The sequence below is a fragment of the Canis lupus genome, chromosome 30 (assembly GCF_048164855.1).
Source record: "Canis lupus baileyi chromosome 30, mCanLup2.hap1, whole genome shotgun sequence".
NCBI lineage: Eukaryota > Metazoa > Chordata > Mammalia > Carnivora > Canidae > Canis > Canis lupus.
This window is the reverse complement of record NC_132867.1, coordinates 26,330,108-26,353,438: the sequence shown is the minus strand read 5'-3', so window position 1 is coordinate 26,353,438 and position 23,331 is coordinate 26,330,108. Positions and strand designations below refer to the sequence as shown.

Below are 23,331 nucleotides of genomic sequence, written 5' to 3'. Positions count from 1 at the left end.
CAAAGAGCGTCCCGACGCGAAGGCCAGGGCGTGAGCACCGCGGACACCCGGCCCCCGGGCGGCGGGAGGAGGCGGGAGGAGGCGAGAAGAGCGCGGGCCGAGGGGGGCGCACGGGAAGCCCGAAGCCCTGGGCCGGTGCGCGGAGTCGCCAGGTCCGCGCGCCCCGGGAGCGCACGGGCGCGCGGGGACCGGAGAACTTGGGGCAGGAACTTCCTACCGAGGGAAAGGAAAGCGGGCGAGAAGGAGGCAAGGAGAGGCTAGAAATGTCTCAGTAACTTAAAAAAAAAAAAAAAAAAAAAAAAAACACCAAAACACCCCCTTTCGGGAGATGAGGTAAGCCGGGGTTAGCCAACCCCGATTGGTTGTGAAATAATCAGACAACCCCGGAGCCACTGTGGCTTTAAATGAGGCCAAGGAAATCTGTTTTTCTTACCCCAATACTCCCTCCCCCCCCCCCCCCCAGTCGCCCTTGCTCCCTCCCCTCGTCCCTCCTTCCACCTCGCCGGGTCCTTCCCGGTCTCCCTTTCCTCGATCACCCCCCTCGCCCGCCCTCCCCCGTCTGATTAGGCGCGGACCGGGAAGGGTGGGAGGGGTGGGGGAAGCTCTCCCTTTAAGAGGCAGCTTGCAGTGACGAATTGTTGAAATTGCCATTGCAGGATGGCATGCCGCTATAAATTCATTGTTCCACCTCCTCGCATCTTCACAGCGCTCGCGCTGCTCTCGGCGCTCGCAGCGGCCGACTGGGGATGACGGCGGCAGGAAGACGCTGCATCCGAAGGGACCCGGACGCGCCGCTCCACTGGCTCCCCGCAGGCCGCCTCTTGCGTTTTTTCCTTTAATTTTTATGGCTTTCCCCCCTCTCTTTCCTTTCCTCCTCCTGGTGCTCGTAGAGTCAAGGAAACCCACAAAATAAGAAAGGGAGCGGGCTCCGGAGCTTGGACCCCCGCTGCCGGCGGGTGCAGAGCAGCAGGGGGCGGGAGGCAGCGCGCACCAGTTGCCCGCCGGGTGCGCGGCACCAGCCTTACTTTTTTCTTCGTGCGGCGCTAGTGGCTGCATTTGGGGTTGGATTGGTTGTTGTTCTTGTCCCCCACCCCCTGACCCCCACCACCACCACCACCACCACCACCACCTTCCTCATACTTGCGGAAGCCCCAGAGCCCGGCTTTTCTTGTCTTAAATTTTTCCCCCCCTCTTCTCGGAGCACCAATCCCAACATTTTGCAAAGCAACAAAGAAAAGTTCGCACGCTGGCACTGAGGCCCGGGACAGGCTGGCGCTGCCGCCGGGTCCCCGTCCTTCCGACACTTGACTCGACCTTGCAAGCCAGTGCGTGTGTGTGTGTGTGTGTGCGTGTGTGTGTGTGCGCGCCCCCACCTCCCGCCCCGGTGACTTCCAGAGCGAGTAACAGATACCCATCAAGTCCCCGTGGCGCGGCCCCTCCCCGCGGGCAGCGCACTATGCTGCTCGGGTGGGCGTCCCTGCTGCTGGGCGCGCTCCGCCTGCCCCCGGTCGCGGCCGGCCCCGCCGCGGCACCTGCCCAGGATAAAGCCGGGCAGCCTTGGGCTGCAGCAGCGGCCGCCCAGCCCCGCCGGCGGCAGGGGGAGGAGGCGCGGGAGCCGGCCGAGCCTCCGGGCCACCCGCACCCCCTGGCGCCGCAGCGCAGGAGCAGCGGGCTGGTGCAGAACGTCGACCAGATCTACGCGGGCGGCGGCAAGGTGGGCTACCTCGTCTACGCGGGCGGCCGGAGGTTCCTCCTGGACCTGGAGCGAGATGGCTCGGTGGGCGCCGCTGGCTCTGCGCCTGCAGGACGCGGCCCGGGTGCGCCCCGGCGCCACCGGGACCACTGCTTCTACCGCGGCACGGTGGACGGCAGCCCCCGCTCGCTGGCCGTCTTGGACCTCTGCGGTGGGCTCGACGGCTTCTTCGCCGTGAGGCACGCGCGCTACACCCTAAAGCCGCTGCTGCGCGGGCCGTGGGCCGGGGCCGGGGCCGGGGCCGAGGCCGAGCGAGTGTACGGGGACGGGTCCCCGCGCATCCTGCACGTCTACACCCGCGAGGGCTTCAGCTTCGAGGCCCTGCCGCCGCGCACCAGCTGCGAGACTCCCGCGTCCCCGCCGGGGCCTCGCGAGCGCCCCCCCGCGCACAGCAGCCCGGACCCACGCTGGTCGCCGGCCCCGCCGTTCCCGGCCCCGCCGGCGGCCTCCCCGGATGGGGGCCGGGGACCCCAGACGTGGTGGCGGCGGCGGCGCCGCTCCATCTCCCGGGCCCGCCAGGTGGAGCTTCTCCTGGTGGCAGACGCGTCCATGGCGCGGATGTATGGCCGGGGCCTGCAGCATTACCTGCTGACCCTGGCCTCCATCGCCAACAGGCTGTACAGCCACGCCAGCATCGAGAACCACATCCGCCTGGCCGTGGTGAAGGTGGTGGTGCTGGGTGACAAGGACAAGAGCCTGGAGGTGAGCAAGAACGCGGCCACCACTCTCAAGAACTTTTGCAAGTGGCAGCATCAGCACAACCAGCTGGGGGATGACCACGAGGAGCACTACGACGCGGCCATCCTGTTTACGAGAGAGGTAAGTGCAGCCTGCGGGGCGGCCCGGGCGAGCGAGCGAGCAGCGCTGGTGGAGGGAGGCAGGTAGGTCGAGGTTCGGGCCCCCTGAAGGCCTTGCTGCTCCCACACACCTGCTGTCACCAGGGATTTAACTGCTCGTTGCGGGGAAACCCAGCCAGTCCTCAGCGCAGCTCCTGTAGTCAGTTCCTGGCCCCAAATGACTAGACCTTCCTTGAGTTTCTATCCATCAGGCAGGATACTGAGACCTGGTGTCCTGGATGCATAAATAGGATTAGAAGGGGGCTAGAATGCTTGGGGGAAATGTGCGTAGCTAAATGGGAAGAGGGGGAAAGCAAGTGTGTCTTCGGAATGGGGAATCTTTCTTCTTGACATTTGAGACGAATGTCACTTTTTATCCACGCCCTTCCTTTGTCAAGGATCCATACCTTCTTACTTGAGCCAATTCTGTGACAGAAGTTGAGGAAGGACTTTCCAAAGGAAAAAAATCCAAAGATTTTTTCCGATCTGGCTCCTTAATGGAGTTCTTACATGTTCACCTTGTGGAATCAATCTCGGTTTCCAGAGAAGGACGGAGTTCAGGAGGGCAGGGAGGATACAGAAACCTAACCTCGTCAGGTGCCTTTGCAACTCCTTTGCCTAGTCTTCCAGTCACCCAAGCAGTGCCTGTCCCTCCGGAACTACCAGCGAAGGGTCACAACCAGATTGCGTGTTTGGGTTTCAGAGGAATATGTTTCTGAAGCCCCAGTGTGGAAAGATCTGGGCAAAGAGTCAAGACATGAGGAAGGAATGTTTGCCCAGGATTTCCCTCTTTTAAGAAAGATGGTTACAGGAAGGGAAAGAAACTGATCTTCACAGGCCCAGAGGTTCTGGGAAGAACACGGTATCTGTCTGCCCAGTCATTCCCTCACCACGTTGAGCGTACTCAGACCCAGAGTCTGGGCTGGTTTGTCAGTCTGGCTTGTTCAGAGCTCTGAAACCCACCTCGTGACTCGCCTCTGATTGGCAGCTTGAAGTCATGCCTCTCAGATGCCTGGTAAGAACTCCCTTCTAAACCTCATTCTTTAAATGTTTGGGATCCATCCAGGGTAGCTGAAGGATTTGAAATTTTGAAATATCATGCAAAAGCATGGTACGAATCGGAGCAACCAGAGCTAGGATAGCAAATGCACTGATGGCTTGCAGAAAGCTTCAGAATCCTGCAGCTCTACTACCTAATTCCCTGTTTTTACTAAGACACCCCTGGTATAAAGGAAGAGTGTTGATAAATTTGGAATGGAGAAACACTTGTGGTCCGTGGGGTAGACATAAATGAAAACCACATGTAAACAAAGGTGCCAGAGGGCAACCGTTTAGGAAGAACCTGGCAGCACATGATGCTATGCACAATGGAAAATCTTTCTTCTCATTAAGTGATCTAAAAACCATCCTTTAATTTCTCCGCGCTACATTAATCTTTGAAACGGAAGGGCATTCATTTTGTAGCCTTCCATATGAAGTGAAGTTCTCCTGTAAAACTAGCCCTGTCTTATTTGGTTTCCAAGTCTTTTTTTTTTTTTTTTTTTGGTAAGCAGTTTTCCACGTCTGGATTTCTTGCTTTGCTGCATCACAAGAAGCTGCCAAGAAGAAGGCTTCAGAGAGTTTGTGGAAGGAAGTTCTCTAAAGACAGAGGAAAAAAATACTTTTGTAGGCACACTACTCCAAAGAGTAGGTCATTTTAATAGTTCACTTTCATTTTTGAATACAGATGCACATTTTTGAATACAAATGCACATTCCATAACTTTTAAGACCAACACAAATTAATAGAAGACCCCATTCCTCCCTACCTCCTGCCCCATCATTTTCCTAACTGCTTCCCAGAAAAAAAGGAAAAGCTAGTCAGTGGTTCTGAATGATCTACCGCTTTTTCTGGGTGTTTGTTTTATCTGGGTAGCTAACAATTCCTATTTTCCAAGCTCTGAAACATATCAGTACATTTTAAGTAGATAAAAGCAAGGAAGAAAGAAATTAGCCTATCTTAATGTTAATAAGTATTATAATAACATACATTTTCCAAACTAGTCTGCACATGGAAAATATTTTACACGGGCCCTCCCTGGCCTCCCTGCCAAGCAGAAGCATACTTTTGGTAAAGCAAATCTCATTTAGCTTGCGGTTGGTCCTCTGGTATATACATCTAACTTGAGGGGAACCAAATATTTGAAAAAGCATGTGTATTGTGAATATATATACTCAATGTAAAAGAATGTTGTTGATTAGGGGGCTGAGAAAATTATTACAAAACCCTTAGTGGCATCCATTAAGAGTGCTTCAAAATGTCAAGTTAAGCTCCATCTAATACTTCAGAATGTGGAAAATAAGAGGACTAGAGCAGAAATCATCTGAGCTCTTCTACCAGAGAAATCAGATATCTTAAGACCTAAGAAAAACGTTCATGGCTACATTTTTTTTTTTTTTTCAATGAGAAATACCCTGAGTTGGCACCAGGGTCCTACTTTTACAACTCTGTTTTGAATGTAAGAAGTAACGTTGCTTAGCAGCCAGACGCCAAGCCATCAAATCCATGTTTTGATGGGCTCTGAGCACTGTTCAAATTTTGTGTCCAGATGTCTTCTCTTAAATTGCTTGTTTTTCGGGCATGAAGCAAATGTGTGAGGATATGTTTTCCACCCCTGTTTACTAGCCTAGGCCACCTTGAACGTTGCGTCTGGGAGTGCTAGTAATTCTTTTATCAAACTGACACACTTTACAGTACCCCGGTACTCTAATTAGAGAAACTTAGCACCAGTCAATTTTCTGGCATAGGAGCCGTTTTCATTCTGGAATAGCACTCATGCTGGAATTCACACCACTTCTGCCATCAAACAGTAGAAATCTGATCTCCCCAGGATTTAATTTTGCTTTCCAGAATCCTTTCCTTGTCCCTGGCTTCCTCTTTTATTTTAAAATAGGTTCTTTAAAGACAAACTCTTAAACCCACTTTGGAGACCATGGAGCCTTTTTTTAGAAACCATATCCTTACCTGCCGGATGACAAAATTGGAGGTTGTTTAACCCCCCCTCATCCCAAACTTCACATGGATCAAAAGTACTGGATTAAAAATGAACCAGCTACAGACTCTGTAACATACAAGGCCCATTCACCTACATTAACTATGATTGTGCCAGTTAATTGGCAATCGTCTCTCGGCTAACACCTCTCTTTTATGTTTTGCCTTGCAGTGCTGGGGAAGGACCCCACAGAGAGCATTCCTCCTCTACCAGCCAGTCCCTTGTTAGGTTGTGACAATAGGGAGCCCTGAGGGGAAACCAGAAGCTAGGAGGAAGCAGCAGCAAGTACTGTCTCTTATTTGCTTGCTGACTGGATTGACTAATCCCATTGCATATTTGAGTTCAAATCCCTTTTAAAGTCTGAAGTGAACTCTTAGCCAGGATTCCTAGCCTATAGATTAATCCCAATCAATAAAAATCTAAATAACTCAGAAATGGGAAGACTGGGAACAGATTAAACAGCTCTAGTTGACATTTTAAAAACAATGTAAATTGCAAATTGCTAAGAGAATAGATCTTAAAGGTTCTCATCACAAGAAAAGAAATTCTAACTATGCATAGTGATGGATATTAACTAGACTTATTGTGGTGATCATTTCACAACATAGACATATATCAAATCGTGTTGTACACCTAAAACTAATATAACAAGTCGATTATATCTCAATGGATAAATAAATAAATAAAGTGAAGGATATTCTGAAAAAAATCTAATGTCGATTAGAGACAACACAGCACAACACTCAGGACTATGTCATTCTCTCTCTCATTCTGAACACCTTCTATGTGGGAGGCACTCATTTGTGCAGCTGAAGGCAGCAAGATGGAATATACCTTCTCCCTGCCCACCTGGGCTTATCACCAGGAGAAAGAAAGCAGATGCAGACATAAATACCTCTACCGTTAGGAAAACTTGAGTAAATGTTGTGGCCGAGTTAGAAACAAAGTCTCTGAAAAGAGACGGGAAGAGTAATCAATTCTGCCTATGGAACTTTATATAGGTTTCACTACAGATGTACAATTGAATCAGCACTCAAAGCATGGATAGATTTATTTGGATTCAGGCAGGTCTTACTGAGCATTTCTTATGTACAACCCATAATCATAAACCATTTTACAATTAATCCTTTCGATAATATGCAACCATACTATCATTGTAATTGGACAAAGACATTCATGAAAAGAGGTAGTTTCCTAAGAGTAATAACTGACAAATGGCAGAGACATAATAGTCCTGTCTAGTACTCTCTTAACAAAATACTGTAACTAATTTATTCAATCAATATGTTTCTAATAAGCAGAGAGGGATTCAGAAATTTGAGATGTGACCCCTTTCCTAAGAATCTGTTCCAGGAAACAGGTAAGGAAATGGATAATTCTTGTATAGCATGATTTTTATGATACGTGTGATCATTAGATATCACGCAAGTACATTAGAAGGTTGCCTAAACCATCTGAGCTCAATTTGGAAGAAGGTCTAGAAGTTAGCCACATCCATGAGGAGGAGATAGGCATTGCAGACTTGCCCAGCTATCCTGTGCAGTGGCCCAGGGGCACCATGTGAAATGTAGGTGGTTAGAAGTGATATTATCGACAATATGAGGGCAGAAGGGTAACAGAATATAGTCTAGAGAAGATGTTAACAACTAGCTCATAGAAGAAACTGTATGTCATGTGTGAGAGAGAGAGAGAGAGAGATCTCAAGTTCTTTTCTTCTAAGGAGGCTAATCCTATTGGATCAGGACCCCACCCTTATGATCTCATTTAACCTTAATTACCTTCTTAAGGGCCCTGCCTCTAAATATAGTCACATTGGGAATTAAGGCTTCAGCATATGAATTTGAGTTTTGGTAGGAAGACACAGGTTAGGCCAAAGCACCTCACTTAAGAGTTTAAAATATAAATCCAGCGGGAATCTGTGGAAAGAAAACAGTAGTGACCAGAAGCGTATTCTGGAATGAGCCTTCCAACATGAGTAATTGAACTCAACCCTGGGGGATAGCCTTTGCAGGCTATTTCAGTAACCTGGAGGAGACTTGAGATGTTCAAAATTTAAACACTGAACTAGAAATTGAGAAGTAGAGTTCAAATCAAGAAATTTTAAAATGAAGTGGAGGTGAATTAATTAAGCCTTTCCAGCAGAAGGAATGGGCTAAGGTTTGGTAACAAAGTATTGATAAGATACACAAATAGTGGACAAGAGGGGACATAGCAGTGCAGAGGAGGCTGACAGGAAGCCTGGTTTGCATTGGGCAAGATTGAATGCATTGTGCAGGCTAATCAGATCTGGGCTCTAGAAGGTAATTGACTACAGCATACAGGCAGGAGAGTTATGGGAGACAAAGGGACTGGTTAGAGCCTTGGATGATGATGCAGGCAGGAAGGAATAATGGAAGGAAATGAGGAGTAGCCCGTTACCTGAGACATCTGGCTGATGGAATCCATGACTTACAGTGGCCAGTCAGATGCATCAGGAGAGAGAGAGAGAGAGAGAGGTGCAAGAAAAAGATGTCCAGGTTTCTTATCCAGTACTTCCATTTCCTTCTTTTCTGGAATATATTTCTCAGGGCATTTTGTAAATTCAGTATGCTTCTAAATTACCGAGTTTTACCAAACACACTGTAAAGATAAAGATCATGCCATAGTGTTTGTCTCAGGAAAGGAATTTACTTGACCAGGCACAGATTATAAATATAAAAGACAACAGTGGTGTCCAGAAAAACACATGTGATGATTTACCAGTACCATGGTGAAGGTGATTCAAGAATTGGGGTGTTTAGATATAGGTTTGAATTTTGACTTCACCAGTCTCAAGTTTGCAACTTTGGATACTTACCACCCCGAGCTTTAGTTTTTTCCACCTATAAATTGGAGTGTTTTCATTTAATACCATCACAGGTATAGTTGGAAAGATGTAGAGATCACCTGGTCCAAATTCCTTATGTTAATGATGAGGCAACTTTGTCTCAAAGCATATAAACAACTTATGTAATGACTCTCACTAATAGCATTAGAATTAAAAAGTGATCTGCTTTGTATTTACTGTGTCTGATTAGCTTCCATTCCTGATCACCAAAATGACTCTTTCAAGCATCTCCTCCCCACTCAATCCTTAACTTGCTGCCTTCCTCTTCCCCTTTTTTATGTTTACAGACAAAATGTCCCATCTTGGAACTCGGGACCCAGATGGTCTTTCCAGCTTCCCCTGATTGCCTTCCACACAACAAATCCTATATTCTCCAGTCATGGCAAATTTCCTGTCTTTCCCCAAAATAGAACTTGCCTTTTACCATTCCGTGATGTATTGGCCAGGCTTTCCTAGTTAGGACACCATTCCTGTAAGACCATCAGACTTCTAATCATCCCTCAATATCTAGTTACCTCCTTGGAGACCCTTTTATTGATTCACTCAAGGAGACTTTGTCCGTTCCTCTTCTGCATTCCCTCAAAAATCTGTGCAAAATAGCATGTCGTAATCTGCTTCCCTCTTGGCATATCTGTTTTGCTCACTAGATCATGATGTTTCTTAAGGTCAAGGTCAGATCTTATTTATTTTTCACAGTGTCAGCACTTAGTATAGCATCAGCAGATTGTGGGCGCACAGTCATTGTTTTAGGAATAAACGAACCTGGATCCCTTGGTCCCTAAATCAGCTGGACTCTGTATGTTTGATATTACCTAGTTTTATCCAGAAGCACAGATAGGGATTGTATAACATGGGCAATTATAATGGTCAGACTAACAGGCATGATTAATACAGTTTCTCTTGGGATCTAAATCAAGAGCTCTATTATTGGGGATTGCTATAAAGGTAGCCAGAAAGGCAGATGACACCTCAAGAATTGAATGCATAGGATAAATATGAAGTATGGTATGTAAGTGCATGTTTGTATAATACATATGATTAAAATATGTACCACAACAAAATAATTCTTCTATCGCTAATCCCTCTTCATAAAAATTGGGAAGAGAGACAGACATCGAAGGCTAGTTTAACCTCCTTCTGTGCCCTTCTCTTGAGCTCCATGCTTGCCCTTATGAGGTGGTGATGTCAATAGAAACAGAAGTTGCTGTTATTTAATTTCACATTCCACCATACAAGGTATTCTTGGTTAATTTGAACTGCCATTGCTGCAACTGTGATGATTTTTGCTCTTCTCACCTTGTGTTTCTTTTGGCTCCTTCCCTCAGCATATTTATGCTGCTTGAAAGACCAACCTCCCAGTCAAAGCGAGAAATCCTATAGCTCCCATTACTCATTTCACTTTGCATATTCTTATGTCTGCTTGGTTCATTTTCCCCACCCAGTGCTCACCACCGGGATTTGCTAAATTGTACTATCTTCTGGGCATCTACTTCTCAAGTAGATGTTGTTGTTCCCTGCCTCCTACTCCATCCACACGAATAGATGTGGGTGCTACTACTCCTTCTAAATTCCATGACAAATCAGATATTGACATATTCGTAATCCTCTAAATGGCCACACTTGATGAATGGTCTCATGTCAATGACCTCCTTGTCAAGTCTTGTTGACCGTCTCAGCTCTATTTTTGAGTTAGATACAATGTCCCAGCCATATCTCCTGGCCAACACCACAAGCCCACCTGTTAAGTCTCTGCATACTTTTGCAATCCTCCCATTACTAAATCTTCCTTTGCATTGCTATCTACACCATAGTGATAAGATTTTGATCTTGCATGAAAAGAACCATCTTTGACATAAGAAGATATAACTTACTTTCAGATTTTAAATTGACCAAGCAGAAGAAGTTTTGTCAGCACTTGTAATTTATTTTATTTTATTTTATTTTATTTAGCACTTGTAATTTAATTACCTTTTATGTAGGTAGCATATGTAATGCACACTTTTTTAGTCTCCCTACCTCCAAACCCATAAGATGGTTGGATGGTTGGATGGATGGATGGATGGATAATAGATAGATTAGATAGACAGATGCCATTGCCCCTATAGTATCCTTACTCCTGTTCTGAATTAAAAAACAAAACAAAACAAAACAAAACAAAAAAAAACCTACAAACTTCAAATAAGGCTTGCACCTGTAAATGTTGTTATAAATCTCCACCAGCAAATAGATATGAGTGTGATAGCCTGTATTCTTAATAATTTGATGCACAAGACTTAATACATTGAAATGAACATTGGATCACAAAGAAATACAGACATGCACTGTAAATCTTGAGGATTCAACAATAACGGTGTTGCTAAGGTTTGAAATTGTGTGAATGGAATTGAGAGGTTGCCAGTTTACATAATTACAGTTACAAAAATATATAGAGTATGGCCATGTCGTCAAGGGGTTTAATCAGTGTGGTTAAAAAAATAACAACTGCTTCTGTTCATAATTTTGTCACATGCACACATTTCTATGGCAAAGGGCCAAATGCATTTAATGCAATTCAAGGATAACAAGGAGAATTGATAGCCTCTAATGAGCAATTGCTACCAGCAAACAGAGAGATATTAAGTAAGAATCCAGTTTAAACGCTATTCAGAACAGGAGGGTCATTTCCATTCACTGTGGCTCTTCATCTGAGCTTATTAATGACATATGGAGTAAGAAGGGAAACAATTCTTGCATTTTATTATTTGAGGATAACGAACCCCAAATTGTGAAAATAAACATAAATCTTCTTTTTAAAAAATGTGTACAGAAATAACCTATGGTGTCTAGCAATGACAACTGAGTCTTTCGTCTTAACGTTACTGAAATGATTGGAGAAAAGCTGGATTAAAAATGTATTGTACTATATTATTATCTCAAAGACTGATTATTATGCAAAAGTGTGTTCCAATTTCAATTTTAAAAACTACTAATTTGTTCTCAACAGCTGTAATTTGAGATCCCACGGGATGACATATGAGGATACACAGGAAACTTGGGGAGGCTATTGCTGGTTTGGTGACTTGATTCACCAAGGCTACTTGGCCGAGATTTCCACTGTCTGAAGCTGTAATAACATGGTGGCAGCAATGTAATTCATCACAGCTGGGATCTCATAATATATGGAATACAATAAGGACCTGAAAATGTACTAGAGAGAAGATCATAGGGTTATCTCTTTTAATATTTTTTGCGTTGGGTGGATTTTTTTGCAGCAACACAGGGAAGAATTAGAAGAGTTGACATTGACTAGGTGACATTGGTTATGTAGTCATAACATCTTGTGCTGACTTCCAGGAATCTGTTGAGATCTTGCTAGCATTTGGCATATTGAAGATGCGCGAGGTCTGTATTGCATCTAACTGTGTTACAATTTACCTCGATTAAGTAAATCAATTAAGTACAATTTACCTCAATTCTTTGAGTTTGTAGCCTAAGCCAGACATTGTGGTCATTGGGGACACAAAGATGGTAGCTATCATCACAACCGGTAAATTGTCATCTTTCATAATAACTGATTTTTTTAAAGAATTTATTTATTTATTTGAGAGAGCGAGAACAAGTGAGGAGAGAGACAGAGAGAGGGAGGGAGGGGCCAACACCCCTCTGAGCAGGGAGCCTGACATGGGGTTCAATCTCAGGACCTTGGGATCACGACCTGAGCTGAGGGCAGATGCTTAACTGAATGAGCCACCCAGGTATCCAATAATTGATGTTTTTTTAAAAAATCCTTTCCTTCTATAATTATTTACTTATGGCTTACTAAGATACTGTCTTGCTTTTTTGGATGCAAACGAACACAATGATAATTAATTGTCATTGAAAACAGTAGTCAAGTGCAAGAAGTTTTAGTGCCTTTTAATACTCAAGTAGCGTATAGGGGAAAGCTTATCATCACAAATCTATCATGTCAGAAAATCTGGGTTATATCTTCTCTTTATAATTCATAACTTAAAATCGTCTTGTGATCTCTCCTTCATCCAAATCAATCATTTTTTAATGATCGTTTTAAGAATGTGTGATCATGTTTTTCGTTGAGAATCTCTTAAGAGCCATACAACTTCTCACCAGAAAAAAAATGCATACACTCACTTACATAAACACAACATATTACATATATTTTCTGCGCGTTGATCAGATGAAGAAATCTGCATGAGGTCTACATCTTCAATCTGCATAAAATGCTAGGAGTTAAAGTGCATACATTTTTGAAGACACAACCTATGAAATTACAGCTCTATTTGGAAATTAAGAGATGATCTTTCAAGGAATTACGCTTTTGGATTACAACGGAGTTTCCCATTCCAATTACTGATACACTAATATTTTGTCACTAATAAGTGGTTGCAGTTTGCTCCTGTGATGGAAAATAAATTATTAGGCCAGGCTTCTGATAAATTTAGCATGAATTTAGGCCAGGATATTAGGGCTTCAGTAAGCCTGACTAGATGTGAAAGTGATCCCTGACATATGTGCCTGCACATATGCGGTACCACTTTCGGAAAGCTGTGGCTGCTGTTTTAAGGGACAAGCCAAAATCATAGGACATCTTCTGTGCCTCCGGGGCCCAGAGAAGTGTAGAAGAACCGATGCCATTAGTTTGTCTTTGGTGCATTTCAAGAGCTGAACAGGTGCTACCATAGACATATCCCACCCTTGCTGTTTGGAGTGAGCAAGTGGCTCTACAAGGTGGCTCCTTCTGGATGTGAATTGATTTTAACGATTTCTTTCTTTCTCCTGGGCAGGATTTATGTGGGCATCATTCATGTGACACCCTGGGAATGGCAGACGTCGGGACCATATGTTCTCCGGAGCGCAGCTGTGCTGTGATTGAAGATGATGGCCTCCATGCAGCTTTCACCGTGGCTCACGAAATTGGTATGCAGCGCCTTTTCCCTTCCCTCGCCAAATCAAACACTCGTAACAGCTGCAACGGGAACCCAAATACTTGGCAATTAATTCCAGATTTCTCCAGGTTCAGATGGACTGTTGGGGATTAAATTTGTTTATATTTGCACTTTTAGGGTTAACTAGTTGGGGGGGAGGAAGGCAAAGTCAGGCACACGGTAGATGTTTCCTTTCTGACAGTGTCATTTAGAAGTTTAAAAGAAAATTGCTACTGCTCCTGTCTTTTTAAGCATCCAGCAATGACTCTTAGATGGAATTTGTCACAGTTGATTATGGAATGCAGGGATGTCCCTCTTAAAAGTTACTCAGGGCTCTCTACTGACTCATCCAAGGCGAATCAGTTTGCACAGAAATTTGTCATGTTTATTCCATTGTGAGTGATACGAGCTCCTGTCACAGGTAAACAATAGCTTATGGCAAATAATCCTTTCTCCTTTTTTAATAGCAAAGATAGCGAAACCAAGACCTGCAGGCAACAGGGTTCAAATGTCAAATGTCACCCGATTTGCGAGCCGAAGGAAACACACCTAAATCTTAAAATTAGAGATTTAGCACTGAATTCCTTGTTGAAATATATCCCACCAGTTAATAAATGTACTTCTCAAGCGATGAGCCAGGCTCCTAGGCATATGCACACTTTAGTACTTAGAATTAGACATTAGAATCAGACACATCTGGGCTCACTGCTTGCTAGAGTACTTTCTACTGTGTCACGTGGGTCTTATTATTTAAACTCTCAAAGCTTGTTTTCATATCTGAAATTTAGGAGTAATGGTGCTGATTTCATGGAGTTATTTCAGGGACAAATTAGGTAGGTCATAGATACCAGCTGTTATTTACACTCACACTTCTGTTTTTGCTTTTTAGTTAACTAGCTTATTTCATTTTAAATGTATGTATCACCTTTTAGCATCATCCTTTTTGGAGCAAAATATGGTCTGATGCTTTTTTGCTGCATTTTTATTAAGTGGATTCAGTTTTTAACCTAAAATCATAACTTTTAAATAGAAACGAAAGCTGCTTTTTTCACATTCCTAGTAGTAGGCAGAGACCGTTTCACAAGGGGTAGATTTCTAGCTGCTATATTTTCTTTGGAAAGTTAAAATAACTTCAAAGATGTAATTGTGTAAGGCAGTATATTGCAGCAGTGAAATAGCAATCGGTAGTTAAATTTCAATTCTTAAGTATTAATCACAACCTTAATTTTCTTAACTGACACTCTTCTTACCATCTAAGGAAAAAAAAAAAAAAACACACAAACATAAAGCCTTAGCATGAATAACCATCCAACTGATATAATTTAACTTAACACGTTATTAGTTGGACTTCTTTAGCTTGAAGATGGAGTCCCATTCCTGCTTCCACGGTCTCCTCTTTGTCTCATGCAAGAGATTCAGACATCGAATCTCTGTCTCTTGACTAGAAGGGGACTGATGATGACACATGACTCTCTCTTCTGCTGCTCTAAAAGACTTAGCATACCTGAAAAGCTTTTTAAAACACATATGCCAGGGCAGCCCCTGTGGCACAGCAGTTTAGCGCCGCCTGCAGCCCAGGCTGTGATCCTGGAGACCCGGGATCGAGTCCCGCGTCGGGCTCCCCGCATGGAGCCTGCTTCTCCCTCTGCCTGTGTCTCTGCCTCTCTCTCTCTCTTTCTGTGTGTGTGTCTCTATGAATAAGTAAATAAAAAAAAAATCTTAAAACACATATGCCATCTGAACTCCTGGCCTGCGAATATGTTTTCAGCTATCTCTCATTCGTACCTATTAGCTGATAAAATAATACAGCTCAGTATAGGTCCTTAGTCACTATTTATTACATATCTATGTAGGTACATGAGTGAGTAAGTGGGAGAAACACAAGAGCTGCCCAAGGCAACATTCAGAATGTGCAGTGGAGGCTAAGAAGAATTAGCCCAAATATCAGGAGGATTGTAATTAAGCAGAGATGGTTTCAAAAGTACACCAGCAATTGTTCAGAGTCATGAAAGTTCCAAAAGAAAGGTTCTAAATCCCTGGGTAGGCAGAGGCGAGTCTGTTTCAGACTGGGTAAACAACATAGTTGAATTGTGGCATCAAGCATCCGTAAGATTACAAACCCTAAATCCTGATCTTCTGCAGAAGGGATTATAGATTTCTTGAGGGAAGGGCTACTTCTTCCTTTAACCTGCAGTGATCTGTGCTCACACATTGATAGCATTTGGGAAGTTTCTCTGTAAGAATACCATCGTGGCAGTAAATGCACCTTCTTTGCACTCACTCTCAAGGCAACTGGGCTGCCATGAAGTACCTTCCACTATCACCTTTCCCAGCCCTCCGGAATTCCTAAACCAAGGATTGACATAGGCAGACCTTACAGTCTGAAAGGTAGGAAGACAGGTGCTGGTGAGAACTAATGTCTTATTAAAGCCATATATGTACAGTAAGAACTTTTCTTAACAGTATTGGACAATTTTACAAGGGAACAGTGCAGGAGAAAATGTAGGCTTCTCTGTGAAAAATCCAGCCTGAATCTTTGATCCATGACTATGCCCTGGGTTCCCTTTAATTTCTTGGTTGGGCCAGCTCTTATTTCCTTCTTTAGAATTCTCTAGGATCCATTCTTCAGTCAAACACTGCCTACTTAATTTGTCTTTCTGCATTACCTATAGCCAAATCAGAGATATTTAAGATTTGGGGTTAATTTCCCTTTCGTAAGCGGATCTGGCTTTCATTCGCTTTATTTTCTAATTGCTTTATAATTCTCTAATTTCACTTTTTGCCTAAATATTGTGAGCATGTGTTACAAACTATGAGCCTTAAAGAAATTAGAGACAATAACCTCCCAAAATATTTCCTAATCATCTGTCTGTGATTACAGACACTGTGCCTCTGTAGCCAGTGTGATTTTTGGTAATAATACTGCTCACTGATCTGCTTCCAGTGTTTTATTTTTAGATTGTTGCATGAAACCATGGGTCTAAGCTAACCATGCTCTGGATTCTAATTCCACTCCTTTCTTCTCACGTAATTTCCTCCTGTCCCTTTTATTAGGCACTTACCACTTTCCAGGTTGGGAAGTGACCTCAGTTTTGCTAGAGTGCTTTGAGTCTGCTTGAGCCCATTCCCAAACAGGCAGTCTGCTTCATGTACATGGTGTAAATATGTGACTGTGCTCAAAATGGAAAGCATGGAGAAAATTCCCAGGCTGTTCCATTATTTTTCTACTTTATTTCTTCTATCCAGAATAAGAGGATATATTTGATGAAGAGTAATGCTTTCACTAATGACTTAAAGTCTCTCATGCAGGGCCCTGCCACTGCTTCTCTCAGCACATAGTGGTTTAAAATTCAAAGTTGTATTTGTTTTTTTTTTTTTTTTTTTTTTTTTTTAGATTTTATTTATTTATTCATGAGAGACACAGAAAGAGAGGCAGAGACCCAGGCAAAGGGAGGAGAAGCAGGCTTCATGCAAGGAGCCCGATGTGGGACTCGATCCCAGGAATCTGGGATCAGGCCCTGAGCCAAAGGCAGATGCTCAACTGCTGAGCCACCCAGGCATCCCTCAAAGTTGTATTTGAATCAAAATTTCCTTTGATCTTTATTCCCCCATCTAAAAAAATTTTCCTAACTTGAAAATTAACATGTAAGATAGAGGCAAGTCTGAAGTACCTATGTTACACCTTCTCTGTCCATCATGAAAAAAAACCGGAATGTCAGTGAACATTTCTGAATGGTGACTCTTTTCCTGGACCACATGTCTATGAACACTTCTCTTTTCCTGCTAATTGTTTCTTTAAAAATTATAAAAATAAAAAGAGCTAGACTTGGGAGGTCTCTAGTCAACTGATGCCAATATTGGCTTTTGGACAATGGATTTGGTAAGTATTGACTGTACACAGGCAGTAATAATTTGTCTTCCCCCTTGCTGTTCTGTATGTGTAAACATTAACCAAATCATTAGGACATTCTAAAAAGTTGCTTTACACTATCGAGAACACAGTCCCCATCCCTATGCCTTGAGTGGAGGCAAAAATCTGGTTATGGCCATTTTACAATCCAAGTGTGAACTGTAGAAAGCTTTCAAATGAATGTAAGTTTGCATTTTGAGTTTATATTTTTTAACTTGTCAAACTTTTATGATTTGCTTGTAATAATAAAAGATTTCACCTGCTGCACACATGGCTCTTCAAAATAATAATTTTATTGATGTTGGGCCAGCTTCTAATATGCTAGGGGGAACAATCTGATTTTATTTAGACTAATGAAAGCCATAATTTGCAAACTTGCTGAAGCTCGGCTTTATAGTAGTTAATCGTAAAATGTGCTAAGTGAATCTCTCCACCATGAAAGACTCCGAACGGCTTCCTAAGCTAAAGTCAGGCGATTTAAAAAGCCAAAGCCAGGAGTGCCTGGGTGGCTCAGTCGGTTAAGCGTCTGCCTTCGGCTGGGGTCAGAATCTCAGGGTCCTGGGATCGAGCCCTGCGTGGGGCTCCCCTCTCAGTGGGGAGTCTGCGTGTCCCTCTCCCTCTGCCCCCAACCCCACCCTCTCGCTTGTGCATGAGAGTGCTCTCTCTCAAATAAATAAATAACATCTTCAAAAAAAAAAAAAAATCAAAGCCAAGTATTCAGCTAGAGGCTAAGGAAGTGGCTGAGAGGCAACAGCATGGCAGCCTGTGTTTTGCTGTGGTTAGAGGAGGTCTCTGGTTGTGCTGATCTGTGTGGGACTGGGCTCCCATGGATGATTAGATTAAACACGGCTGTGTTTTGAAAAGCTGCGGAGGCCCGAGAAACACCATGGACCGAAGCCGATGCCCAGAGTCAGATGTCAGGACTGACTTTGAGATGTGAAGTGAAAGGAAACGAGGATTAAACTTGGTATTTACCCCCAAACCTATAGCTTTAATCAACATGAACTGGGCTTTTTTTTTTTTTTTTTCCTCTATCTAGCCTGGAGCAATGCCACACTATGTCTTTCTTGGCCCCCAGATGAAAGGTGGGAATGGGCCTTTACTATACGTCCAGCAGCGCTGAGAGATTTAGTGTTTAGTATCACTTCTGTATTTTTTTTCATCCTATCCGAATTTCCATTTCTCTCCAGAAGGCCTAGAGATTGCCTGCCACATGTGTGGAAATTCAAGTTGAAGGTCGTATAAAAAAGAAATCTATCATGAATGTCATGCATGGTTTCTTTCCTTCTAACGATTAGCAAATTTCCCCCCTTCTCTCCCAAATCGAGGGGGTCTAGTAGTATCAAAATTTAATAAAGCTACTTGAGATTAGAGTACCTGTAAGTAAAAGCATAACAAAGCCAGGATAATGGTGAGAAGAGTGAAGTTAGCTTACAGTCCCTGGGCCTTTGATATTTGTCAAACAGATTTTCTAAGCACTTCGCATCTCTTATATCATTTAATCCTCACAAAATCCCAGGGGTCAGTACTCTGAGTGAGTCACCCAAGAGAGGAAGAAACTGTCACGCAGAGGTATAAATCTTTTAAGAAATTTCTAAACCTGTCTGAGGTCAACAACTAGTAAACTGCTAGAGTAAGATTTGAACCCAGTTCCCCTGGCTCTAAAGCCCAAGATTGTATTGCTATCCTTTTTTTTTTTTTTTTAAGATTTTATGGATTTATTCATGAGAGACTTACAGAGAGAGGCAGAGACATAGCAGAGGGAGAAACAGGCTTCCTGCAGGAAGCCTGAGACAGGACTCGATTCCAGGACCCTGGGATCACAACCTGAGCCTAACTAAGGCAGACACTCAACCACTGAGCATGCATCAACCCTGGCGTCCCTGTTGCTATCCTGTAATGGTTTGTTCGTGTTCATTTTCCAGGAGATAATCCTGAAAATTTGATTCAAAAGGATATGGATGTGTAGCTAGTTATAGGTAAAAACATTCAGTTTTCTTCCTCCCAAATTATAGAATGGATACAACATTTACCATTTATGTTTAATGTTTCGAAGTGGGAGTTTAAGAACTTTATGCCTTCTGCATAAGGATGTGCATTTGAATAGACATTATGATCCAATTGTTGGAGCTCCTGGTTCTCTCCAAGGATTCTGGATTCTGATCCCATGTGAGCTATTGGCTCACTCTTCAACCCCTGGCAAGACCTTCTTACACCTCAATAATCCCAGCTGGAAAATTAGGTAAAATAAAAACATGACCTCATTAAGAAACAGATGCTTCATCTGAGCAGGGTTTTCTTAAATAAACACATTACGGAGCTTCTTGTGACATTTCTTTTAGGATGTGGTGCTGTGTCCCCTTGTCCATTGGTCAATCTGGGGTCAAGAGACAAGAGTTTGAAATTCTGTTTAATTTTCAGACCAAAGTTTAGAAAAACAAGGAAATTTTCTTCCTGAGGTTAATGTGATAAGTCAGCCTTAGTTGTACAGTGATACGTGAGCTGAATAAGAAGTTGGACCAACATTTTCCTTTATAGTAACCTGTCTTCACCCGATGTACAGGATCTCAGATTTTCTAACATCAGATTCATCTGTGAATTTCAGGAGGCAAGATACTTTTTAAGTCTATATTGTGAATATCAGAGATAAAATTTACCTAATTAAATGTCACCCATTTGCCTTTAAAAAGACAAACTTCATCCTATCCGAACTTGAGAAATTACTGAGTGACTGATTATTTGCTAATTCTGAGATAACAGTGTAATTCAGGCTCTTACCCTATAGACTTTGCTTTGACATAATTTACTGTGAAATTCACTTCCTTAAGGTAATCCAAATAAACCCCTTCCTGATGTCACACTGTGTCGTGGGCACCCATTAGCAAGACTGTTGTATTTGTGATAGGGTTTAGTGTCTATTAAGAATAGATTAGTATTTTCTCCAAAAGCATTTGCAGTTTACATGTTGAATTTTAATAATGATTCCAAAACGCAAAGATACAGTTCTGAGGTCTGCATCACATGCGAAAACATTGGATTACACAGTTGCATTATTCTTTGGGCTTCCCTCTCACTCCTATAATACCTTTTATTTTCCTATTTCTTTTTTTTTTTAATTTTTTTTTTAATTTTTATTTATTTATGATAGTCACAGAGAGAGAGAGAGAGAGGCAGAGACATAGGCAGAGGGAGAAGCAGGCTCCATGCACCGGGAGCCTGATGTGGGATTCGATCCCGGGTCTCCAGGATCGCGCCCTGGGCCAAAGGCAGGTGCCAAACCGCTGCGCCACCCAGGGATCCCCTTATTTTCCTATTTCATATATAAATACCAATGCCATTAACAAGTGCACCCACTACTCAAGTGTGTTTGTTCCTTAATTGCCTCAGGATTTGAGGGGAGAGGTTTCCAATTCCATCAATCAAGAATTAAAGATTGACTAAGAAAGATAGCATCGTCAACAAGATTACTTGGCGAAAGCAAACAAACTGTTCTTCAATTGTTTGCTTGTCTACAAAATACAAATACTAATACCTCCAAATACAAATACTAATTCTTCCTTAAAGTGAGACTTTGTGGCCTCTACTTAAAACTCTTGACAGTGAATTGTCGCCTTAAATCTAGTATCTGCATTGTCTCTTCTCAGTAGGGGTTTCCCTGCCAGAACTTGGTTTAGCTTCTTCAAAACTCTTACCTTCGGGGATCCCTGGGTGGCTTGGCGGTTTGGCACCTGCCTTCGGCCCAGGGCGTGATCCTGGAGTCCTGGGATCGAGTCCCGCATCAGGCTCCCTGCATGGAGCCTCCTTCTCCCTCTGCCTGTGTCTCTGCCTCTAGCTCTTTCTGTGTCTCTCATAAATAAATAAATAAATAAAATCTTAAAAAATTCTCACCTTCAAAACTGCCATGACTCCTCTTCACTCTGCTTTTCTACATTGACTTGAGAAAGAAATATCTGAATTGCCTTTCTCTGTGGGTTTCTTGATTCTTTCACCCTGCCCCCCTCCAAGGACTTCACCCCTCAATCAATTCTGCTCTGTACTGCACTAAAAACTCATCGTGAGATATATCTCAATAAAACAACAAATTAGTTTAGGGCTTGCAAGCATTTCTTCCAATGATTCTTTATTGTTCATGTGCTGTCTTCTTCTCTGGGACACATTTGTGTAAATCCCAGCTGTGCTAATCCTGCCAGAGGCTGCTTATTGGAGAAATGCTTAGCCTCCAATCCACATCTGTAATTTTAAACTTCTCTGTGGGTGATTGATGAACAAACTCTCCCTGGAAAAGGCAGATGTTCTAGGAGATCAGTGACATCACGATAAATTCTGATTAAACCTTCCAAAACACCAACTCGAAATGAATTATATTGTCAGCTACAGCATATTTTAAATTTCCTAGATTCTGGATTCTTCTGGTAATGAGCTTTTAGTATCATGGTGTGTTTTCTCTGATGTGAGCATCCTTTTAAAAGAGCATGTGTTAAAAAAAAAAAAAGAGCATGTGTTTTTATATGTATCTTGCCATTTCAGGGCTCAAAGATATGGGCTAATGTCAGACTGACATTAGGTGTCTTAGCATAGTGGTTGGAGGATCACATTTGAAAATAACCACATCTTTTGCTGTTCACAGGCCTTAGTATGACTGTCACGTCTCTCCTGAAGAGCATCCAAACATCTCTCACATTGATCTTCCATTTTAATTCCTGTCCAGCTCCTGAAGGGAAGTCACATGGGTTTTTCTCACTGTGCCCTGGTTCCAGCTACTGGAACCAGCTGCTGTTTCTGTGGGTGCTTAAATGTTCTTCACATTGACCATGACTCCTGTTGTCCTTGAGAGAGCATGCCTCTCCCAGCCAGCTGACAGACTTTCTTCATGGAGGACAAAACATTCCTCCAAAGAATCTGTCTCTCAGTTGACCCTCAAGCAGTCCATTCCTGACTCACTTTTGCAGATCTCACAAAACTCACATCTTCATTTAGCTCCTACTGAAGTAGAACTAAGATTTGTTCATGCCCAGAATGGCAATCTTTTCTGGTTGCCATACGAAAATTCCTTATACGTATCTTTGGCAGCAATTAAGTCACGTTGATAAATTAGTAAATTTAGGAAGCATGAAATTCACAATATTATGCCAAGCCACATGCCAAAAGATTCATAAAACGATACCAAAATATTTTTAAATAAACGGCTTTGCTTATATAATTGAAATCTTTTTTAAAAAATTAGATGCCTCACCATTCTGTATGAAAGAAAAAAAATGAGGTACTCTGACGGGTTTCTCAAAGCCAATTTGGTGTTTGCTACACAGCCTGTATTTTAAATCAGAAATCTGAAATTTACTCTCCAAATGAAGTGAGAATCACTTGGATGCTTTAAAAAAAATTCATCTGGAAAGTGCCATTTGTTTAGATACATTTGGAGGAAAAGACTGTTGCTTCATTAAATAAGTGTGGATATCTTATGAAATAGAATGCAAAATCACATGCTTTTCTAAAACATAAAAACCTGGATTCAAATAAATGTTATGTGGCATAGAATGCAAAATCACATGTTTTTCTAAGACATAAAAACCTGGATTCAAATAAATGTTATGTGGCAGAGGTCACCTCAGGCCACTTCCCCTCTCTCTCTTCCATGCCAAGGGAAAAAAACTTAAGTGTGAAATTTCCACACAAATCCCACAACGTTAGCTGATAAAGATTCTATGATGGAAAAGTTCAAGAAGCGCAGAGTGCCCTCTCAACGAGTGTTAGAGGTGCTTGGTAACTTTAAGCCATTTTGACCGGGGCATGATGAAAGGCTCTGTTTTCTCTGAGTTGCAGGTGGCATGAAAAAAATCAACATACCACCCCAAAATTGGATGAACTCCTGCCGGTTTTTTGTATGTTATTTGGGACATACTTCACAGACTCTGATGCACATTCACGCTACTGAGCAAATAAAACGTGAGGGCAGGAGGGTTTCCCACAGAAAACTTGCTAGGCTGGCAAATGCTATGGAAGTAAATAACTGCAT

The 23,331-nt window shown here is 42.9% G+C and overlaps 1 protein-coding gene across 1 annotated transcript in view; it reads left to right on the top strand.

Moving 5' to 3' along the window:
- The first annotated feature begins 1,319 nt into the window (after positions 1-1,319).
- Positions 1,320-23,331, top strand: part of ADAMTS5 (ADAM metallopeptidase with thrombospondin type 1 motif 5) — a 45,181-nt gene continuing 23,169 nt past the window's right edge. The window contains exons 1-2 of the mRNA XM_072806647.1: positions 1,320-2,572; positions 13,268-13,400. Of these exons, the coding sequence (XP_072662748.1) occupies positions 1,457-2,572; positions 13,268-13,400 (1,249 nt within the window). The 5' untranslated portion in view covers positions 1,320-1,456. The remainder of the gene's footprint in view (positions 2,573-13,267; positions 13,401-23,331) is intronic.